The 9,108-nt window shown below is 53.9% G+C and overlaps 1 protein-coding gene across 1 annotated transcript; it reads right to left on the bottom strand.

The window, feature by feature from the left end:
• Nucleotides 1-1,566: 1,566 nt before the first annotated feature.
• Nucleotides 1,567-2,853, bottom strand: LOC115183066 (probable E3 ubiquitin-protein ligase HERC1; the record flags this gene model as incomplete). Its single annotated transcript, XM_029744427.1, is given in 2 exon segments — nucleotides 1,567-1,697; nucleotides 2,182-2,853. A coding segment is annotated over 1 exon segment (613 nt), but the record flags the coding sequence as incomplete, so codon positions are not given.
• Nucleotides 2,854-9,108: the final 6,255 nt, after the last annotated feature.

Genomic DNA, 9,108 nt, shown 5'->3' with positions numbered 1-9,108 from the left:
CAGAGTTAGTACATAGAACAGAGTTAGTACAGAGTTACAAGAGAGTTAGAACAGAGTTAGAACAATGTTAGACCATAAAACAGAGTTACAACAGAGTTACAACAGCGTTAGGCCATAAAACAGTTACAACAGAGTTACAACAGAGTTGTACAGAGTTAGTACAGAGTTACAACAGGGTTACAACAGGGTTACAACAGAGTTAGATCATAGAACAGAGTTAGAACAGGGTTAGAACCGAGTTAGCATAGAACAGTGTTAGACCATAGAATAGAGTTAGAACAGAGTTAGAACAGAGGTACAACAGATGTACAACAGAGGTACAACAGTGGTACAACAGAGGTACAACAGAGTTAGAACAGAGTTAGCATAGAGTTAGAACATAGAACAGAGTTAGTAAAGAGGTAGAACAGAGTTACAACAGAGTTAGACCATAGAACAGAGTTAGAACAGGGTTAGAACAGAGTTAGAACAGAGTTAGACCATAGAACAGAGTTAGAACAGAGTTAGAACAGAGTTAGCATAGAGTTAGAACATAGAACAGAGTTAGTAAAGAGGTAGAACAGGGTTAGAACAGAGTTAGACCATAGAACAGAGTTAGAACAGAGTTAGAACATAGAACAGAGTTAGTACAGAGTTAGTACAGAGTTAGTACAGAATTACAAGAGTTACAACACAGTTCGAACAGAGTTAGAACATAGAACATGGTTACAACAGAGTTACAACCGAGTAGTACAGAGTAAGTACAGAGTTAGACCATAGAACATAGTTAGAACAAAATTAGAACATAGAACAGTTAGTACATAGTTAGAGTTAGAACAGTTAGAACATAGAACAGAGTTAGAACAGAGTACAACAGAGTTAGAGTTAGAACAAAGAACACAGTTGGTACAGAGTTAGAACAGAGTTAGAAGAGAGAACAAAGTTAGAACAGAGTTAGAACAGAGTTACAACAGAGTTACAACAGAGTTACAACAGAGTTACAACAGAGTTAGAACAGGGTTACAACAGAGTTAGAACAGAGTTACAACAGAGTTACAACAGAGTTACAACAGAGTTACAACAGAGTTACAACAGAGTTAGAACAGGGTTAGAACAGGGTTACAACAGAGTTAGAACAGGGTTACAACAGAGTTAGAACAGGGTTACAACAGGTTTAGCACAGAGTTTTTTTCTCTTTATATTTCTTGACACGTTACAACATCAGATCGTCTGAGAAGCCTTCAAGGTAAATAGCTAGCTAGCTTGTAATCCTGGATGTGTAGTCAACCACATTAATATATGTTTAGACCACAGGAAGACCCCAGGAAGACCCCAGGAATACCCCAGGAATACCCCAGGAATACCCCAGTCCAGGGCCAGAGATGGAAAAGCCTTCCCTAACAAACAACATGTTATTTTTCTCAGTGTTACTCACCAGGTCTGGCCTTGCCCCCACTGCAGTGTTCGTCCAGCAGCCCGCTGACCACCAATTTATAGATCATGGCCTGAGCCCTCTCCAAATCCGCCAATCCCAACGCCCGCTTGATGGGTGACCTCATCACGGCCCGCTTGACCATGTGACGCATCAGGAACTGCAGTGCCGCCCTCATCTCAACTTCCTCCTGGCACACGGGTGAGGGCGCTGCGCCACTAGGGGTGGACCCGGCGTTCAGGTCTGCATTGTGTCCACTGGGAGCAGGCTCCGGCTGAACCTGGACCTATTACAGAGTGGGCCGTTAGCAGACGTTTTGATTGAACCTGGACCTATTACAGAGTGGGCCGTTAGCAGACGTTTTGATTGAACCTGGACCTATTACAGAGTGGGCCGTTAGCAGACGTTTTGATTGAACCTGGACCTATTACAGAGTGGGCCGTTAGCAGACGTTTTGATTGAACCTGGACCTATTACAGAGTGGGCCGTTAGCAGACGTTTTGATTGAACCTGGACCTATTACAGAGTGGGCCGTTAGCAGACGTTTTGATTGAACCTGGACCTATTACAGAGTGGGCCGTTAGCAGACGTTTTGATTGAACCTGGACCTATTACAGAGTGGGCCGTTAGCAGACACTTTGATTGAACCTGGACCTATTACAGAGTGGTGCCAATAGCAGACATTTTGATTGACTAAACACATTTACAGTATACTTGGGGCCAGAGACATTTGGGATTCGAACCCACAACCCTGATGAAAGATTACTAACCTTGGGTATGAGCAGCAGCTCAACATACTTGGAGCAGGAGAGCAGGGTGCTGAGGGCCTTCATGGCCCCCAGGTAGAGGTAGGACAGCTGCACCGCATGGATCTCAGACTGACTGGCCCTGAGGAGGGAGAACCATCATGGCCCCGGCCCTCATGGCCCTTCCTCCTGTTACCCTCCTGGGGGGTCTGAGGAGCAGGGGAGAGGGTCTCTGGTCCTCCTCCACCCTGGTGTAGGGTGTCCAAGGCGCAGGAGGAGATCTCGCTCTCTGATTTTGAGTTGGGCACCGAGTGGGCTTTGACCTCGTCCAGGCTGTGTGACACTCTCAGATCAGAGGTTGTCGTCGTGGTGACGGTCCCCGTTGTTGTTGTGTCCTTGGGGTCTGGGGAGACCCTGTGTTGGTGGCTCTGCTCTGTGTCACTAGGTTTGTTGTTGATGTCGTCGTTTGTCGTGGCGGTCGTCGTCGTTGTATCGTGACCTCCGCTGCTACGGTGTCTCTTCTCGTGACGCCGGGTGCTCAGCTTCCCAGCGTCCTCGTGGATGGAGGTGAGATAGGTGAGGTCGAGGAGCAGGGAAGCGGTGAGGCCTCGGAAGCGTGCCACGTCAAAGGGCAGCGGCTCGCAGGGCTCCAGGTTGTACAGGGGAGTGTCACTAGGCGACCAGAAAGTTGGGAAGCTTTAATGAAGAACCAGAAGTGGAGGAACACAAGGAAACACAGAGTAAGGGAAAGAAGGAGAGGAAGAGAGGAAGAATGCAAGACATGGTAGAGGAGTAGAGGATGGATGAGGATGATGGGGGATGGATGGTAGTCTGGGGGATGGATGGATGGTAGTCTGGGGGAGGGATGGATGGTAGTCTGGGGGGAGGGATGGATGGTAGTCTGGGGGAGGGATGGATGGTAGTCTGGGGATGGAGGGATGGTAGTCTGGGGGAGGAGGGATGGTAGTCTGGGGGATAGAGGGATGGTAGTCTGGGGGATGGAGGGATGGTAGTCTGGGGGATGGAGGGATGGTAGTCTGGGGGATGGAGGGATAGTAGTCTGGGGGATGGAGGGATGGTAGTCTGGGGGATGGAGGGATGGTAGTCTGGGGGATGGAGGGATGGTAGTCTGGGGGATGGAGGGATGGTAGTCTGGGGAATGGATGGATGGTAGTCTGGGGGAGGGATGGATGGTAGTCTGGGGGATGGAGGGATGGTAGTCTGGGGGATGGAGGGATAGTAGTCTGGGGGATGGAGGGATGGTAGTCTGGGGGATGGAGGGATGGTAGTCTGGGGGATGGAGGGATGGTAGTCTGGGGGAGGGATGGATGGTAGTCTGGGGAATGGATGGTAATCTGGGGGATGGATGGATGGTAGTCTGGGGGATGGATGGATGGTAGTCTGGGGAATGGATGGATGGTAGTCTGGGGAATGGATGGATGGTAGTCTGGGGGAGGGATGGATGGATGGTAGTCTGGAGGAGGGAGGGATGGATGGATGGTAGTCTGGGGGAGGGAGGGATGGATCGTAGTCTGGGGGAGTGAGGGATGGATGGATGGTAGTCTGGGGGAGGGAGGGATGGATGGTAGTCTGGGGGAGGGAGGGATGGATGGATGGTAGTCTGGGGGATAGAGGGATGGTAGTCTGGGGGATAGAGGGATGGTAGTCTGGGGGATAGAGGGATGGTAGTCTGGGGGATGGAGAGATGGTAGTCTGGGGGATGGAGGGATGGTAGTCTGGGGGATGGAGGGATGGTAGTCTGGGGGATGGATGGATGGTAGCCTGGGGGATGGATGGTAGTCTGGGGGAGGGATGCATGGTAGTCTGGGGGATGGATGGATGGTAGTCTGGGGGAGGGATGGATGGTAGTCTGGGGGAGGGATGGGTGGTAGTCTGGGGGAGGGATGGATGGTAGTCTGGGGGATGGAGGGATGGTAGTCTGGGGGATGGAGGGATGGTAGTCTGGGGGATGGAGGGATGGTAGTCTGGGGGATGGAGGGATGGTAGTCTGGGGATGGAGGGATGGTAGTCTGGAGGAGGGAGGGATGGATGGATGGTAGTCTGGGGGAGGGAGGGATGGATCGTAGTCTGGGGGAGTGAGGGATGGATGGATGGTAGTCTGGGGGAGGGAGGGATGGATGGTAGTCTGGGGGAGGGAGGGATGGATGGATGGTAGTCTGGGGGATAGAGGGATGGTAGTCTGGGGGATAGAGGGATGGTAGTCTGGGGGATAGAGGGATGGAAGTCTGGGGGATGGAGGGATGGTAGTCTGGGGGATGGAGGGATGGTAGTCTGGGGGATGGAGGGATGGTAGTCTGGGGGATGGATGGATGGTAGCCTGGGGGATGGATGGTAGTCTGGGGGAGGGATGCATGGTAGTCTGGGGGATGGATGGATGGTAGTCTGGGGGAGGGATGGATGGTAGTCTGGGGGAGGGATGGGTGGTAGTCTGGGGGAGGGATGGATGGTAGTCTGGGGGATGGAGGGATGGTAGTCTGGGGGATGGAGGGATGGTAGTCTGGGGGATGGAGGGATGGTAGTCTGGGGGATGGAGGGATGGTAGTCTGGGGGATGGAGGGATGGTAGTCTGGGGAATGGTAGTCTGGGGGATGGATGGATGGTAGTCTGGGGGATGGATGGATGGTAGTCTGGGGATGGATGGATGGTAGTCTGGGGGATGGATGGATGGTAGTCTGGGGAATGGATGGATGGTAGTCTGGGGAATGGATGGATGGTAGTCTGGGGGATGGAGGGATGGTAGTCTGGGGGATGGAGGGATGGATGGTAGTCTGGAGAATGGATGGATTGATGGTAGTCTGGGGAATGGAGGGATGGTAGTCTGGGGGATGGAGGGATGGTAGTCTGGGGGATGGAGGGATGGTAGTCTGGGGGGATGGATGGATGGTAGTCTGGGGGATGGATGGATGGTAGTCTGGGGAATGGATGGATGGTAGTCTGGGGAATGGATGGATGGTAGGCTGGGGGATGGATGGATGGTAGTCTGGGGGAGGGATGGATGGATGGTAGTCTGGGGGAGGGAGGGATGGATCGTAGTCTGGGGGAGTGAGGGATGGATGGATGGTAGTCTGGGGGAGGGAGGGATGGATGGTAGTCTGGGGGAGGGAGGGATGGATGGATGGTAGTCTGGGGGGAGGGAGGGATGGATGGTAGTCTGGGGGGAGGGATGGATGGTAGTCTGGGGGAGGGATGGATGGTAGTCTGGGGAATGGATGGATGGTAGTCTGGGGAATGGATGGATGGTAGTCTGGGTGAGGGATGGATGGTAGTCTGGGGAGGGATGGATGGTAGTCTGGGGGAGGGATGGATGGTAGTCTGGGGGAGGGATGGATGGTAGTCTGGGGGAGGGATGGATGGTAGTCTGGGGAGGGATGGATGGTAGTCTGGGGGATGGATGGATGGTAGTCTGGGGGATGGATGGATGGTAGTCTGGGGAATGGATGGTAGTCTGGGGGATGGAGGGATGGTAGTCTGGGGGATGGAGGGATGGTAGTCTGGGGGATGGAGATGTGGTAGTCTGGGGAATGGAGGGATGGTAGTCTGGGGAATGAAGGGATGGTAGTCTGGGGGATGGATGGATGGTAGTCTGGGGGATGGAGGGATGGTAGTCTGGGGGATGGATGGATGGTAGTCTGGGGGATGGATGGTAGTCTGGGGGATGGAGGGTTGGTAGTCTGGGGAATGGATGGATGGTAGTCTGGGGGAGGGATGGATGGATGGTAGTCTGGGGGAGGGAGGGATGGATCGTAGTCTGGGGGGAGTGAGGGATGGATGGATGGTAGTCTGGGGGAGGGAGGGATGGATGGTAGTCTGGGGGAGGGAGGGATGGTAGTCTGGGGGATGGATGGATGGTAGTCTGGGGGATGGATGGTAGTCTGGGGGATGGAGGGATGGTAGTCTGGGGAATGGATGGATGGTAGTCTGGGGGAGGGAGGGATGGATCGTAGTCTGGGGGAGTGAGGGATGGATGGATGGTAGTCTGGGGGAGGGAGGGATGGATGGTAGTCTGGGGGAGGGAGGGATGGATGGATGGTAGTCTGGGGGAGGGAGGGATGGATGGTAGTCTGGGGGAGGGAGGGATGGATGGATGGTAGTCTGGGGAATGGATGGATGGTAGTCTGGGGGAGGGATGGATGGTAGTCTGGGGGAGAGATTGATGGTAGTCTGGAGAATGGATGGATGGTAGTCTGGGGAATGGATGGATGGTAGTCTGGGGAATGGATGGATGGTAGTCTGGGTATGGATGGATGGTAGTCTGGGTATGGATGGATGGTAGTCTGGGTATGGATGGATGGTAGTCTGGAGAGGGATGGATGGTAGTCTGGGGAGGGATGGATGGTAGTCTGGGGGAGGGATGGATGGTAGTCTGGGGGATGGAGGGATGGTAGTCTGGGGGATGGAGGGATGGTAGTCTGGGGGATGGAGGGATGGTAGTCTGGGGGATGGAGGGATGGGAGTCTGGGGGAGGGATGGATGGGAGTCTGGGGGAGGGATGGATGGGAGTCTGGGGGAGGGATGGATGTGAGTCTGGGGAATGGATGGATGGTAGTCTGGGGAAGGGATGGATGGTAGTCTGAGGGATGGATGGTAGTCTGAGGGATGGATGGTAGTCTGGGAGAGGGATGGATGGTAGTCTGGGAGAGGGATGGATGGTAGTCTGGGGGAGGGATGGATGGTAGTCTGGGAGAGGGATGGATGGTAGTCTGGGAGAGGGATGGGATGGTAGTCTGGGAGAAGGATGGATGGTAGTCTGGGAGAGGGATGGATGGTAGTCTGGGGAATGGATGGATGGTAGTCTGGGGAATGGATGGATGGTAGTCTGGGAGAGGGATGGATGGTAGTCTGGGGGAGGGATGCATGGTAGTCTGGGGAATGGATGGATGGTAGTCTGGGGGAGGGATGGATGGTAGTCTGGGGGAGGGATGGATGGTAGTCTGGGGGAGGGATGGATGGTAGTCTGGGGGAGAATGGATGGTAGTCTGGGGGAGGGATGGATGGTAGTCTGGGGGAGGGATTGATGGTAGTCTGGGGGAGGAATGAATGGTAGTCTGGGGGAGGGATGGATGGTAGTCTGGGGGAGGGATGGATGGTAGTCTGGGGGATGGATGGATGGTAGTCTGGGGGATGGATGGATGGTAGTCTGGGGGATGGAGGGATGTAGTCTGGGGGATGGAGGGATGGTAGTCTGGGGGATGGAGGGATGGTAGTCTGGGGATGGAGGGATGGTAGTCTGGGGAATGGTAGTCTGGGGGATGGAGGGATGGTAGTCTGGGGAGTGGAGGGATGGTAGTCTGGGGGATGGAGGGATGGTAGTCTGGGGAATGGAGGGATGGTAGTCTGGGGGATGGATGGATGGTAGTCTGGGGGAGGGATGGATGGTAGTCTGGGGGAGAATGGATGGTAGTCTGGGGGAGGGATGGATGGTAGTCTGGGGGAGGGATGGTGGTAGTCTGGGGAATGGATGGATGGTAGTCTGGGGAATGGATGGATGGTAGTCTGGGGAATGGATGGATGGTAGTCTGGGGGAGGGATGGATGGTAGTCTGGGGGAGGGATGGATGGTAGACTGGGGGAGGGATGGATGGTAGACTGGGGGAGGGATGGATGGTAGACTGGGGGAGGGATAGATGGTAGTCTGGGGAAGGGATAGATGGTAGTCTGGGGTAGGGATGGATGGTAGTCTGAGGGATGGATGGATGGTAGTCTGGGAGAGGGATGGATGGTAGTCTGGGAGAGGGATGGATGGTAGTCTGGGAGAGAGATGGATGGTAGTCTGGGAGAGAGATGGATGGTAGTCTGGGAGAAAGATGGATGGTAGTCTGGGAGAAAGATGGATGGTAGTCTGGGAGAAAGATGGATGGTAGTCTGGGAGAAAGATGGATGGTAGTCTGGGAGAAAGATGGATGGTAGTCTGGGGGAGGGATGGATGGTAGTCTGGGGGAGGGATGGATGGTAGTCTGGGGGATGGATGGATGGTAGTCTGGGGAATGGATGGATGGTAGTCTGGGGATATGGATGGATGGTAGTCTGGGGGATGGAGGGATGGTAGTCTGGGGGATGGAGGGATGGTAGTCTGGGGGATGGAGGGATGGTAGTCTGGGGGATGGAGGGATGGTAGTCTGGGGGATGGAGGGATGTAGTCTAGGGAATGGATGGATGGTAGTCTGGGGATATGGATGGATGGTAGTCTGGGGAATGGATGGATGTAGTCTAGGGAATGGATGGATGGTAGTCTGGGGATATGGATGGATGGTAGTCTGGGGAATGGATGGATGGTAGTCTGGGGGATGGATGGATGGTAGTCTGGGGAATGGATGGATGGTAGTCTGGGGAATGGATGGATGGTAGTCTGGGGGATGGAGGGATGGTAGTCTGGAGGGATGGAGGGATGGTAGTCTGGAGGGATGGAGGGATGGTAGTCTGGGGGATGGTAGTCTGGGGGATGGAGGGATGTAGTCTGGGGGATGGAGGGATGGTAGTCTGGGGGATGGATGAACGGTAGTCTGGGAAATGGATGGACGGTAGTCTGGGGGATGGATGGTAGTCTGGGGGATGGATGGTAGTCTGGGGGATGGATGGTAGTCTGGGGGATGGATGGTAGTCTGCCCTGGTTGCCAGTCTGTTTCTACTCTCTTGCCATCTCCTTATGGAATTGTCATGTCAATGTTTGGCTTGACAATGACACCTAAGGAGTTTGCCTTGCATAAACAGATCTGGGACCAGGCTAGGTGGGGATTGGTGGAGGAGGGCTGGCGATATAATGGTACCATGCAGAGAAGGGACCAGTCAATGGATGAGTCAATAGGTTATGTACAGGATATGGATGATGGTGGATACGTCATTGGGAGGATAATGGATGACTATATAGGATGTATTAATGGTAGTGGATGAGGGTGGTTAGAAGCATGGTGGGGTGGGTGGTTATGGAGGAAAG

Source organism: Salmo trutta, unplaced genomic scaffold (genome assembly GCF_901001165.1).
Source record: "Salmo trutta unplaced genomic scaffold, fSalTru1.1, whole genome shotgun sequence".
Taxonomy (NCBI): domain Eukaryota; kingdom Metazoa; phylum Chordata; class Actinopteri; order Salmoniformes; family Salmonidae; genus Salmo; species Salmo trutta.
Note: the sequence above shows the minus strand (reverse complement) of the source record. Positions and strands in the feature narration are given on the sequence as shown.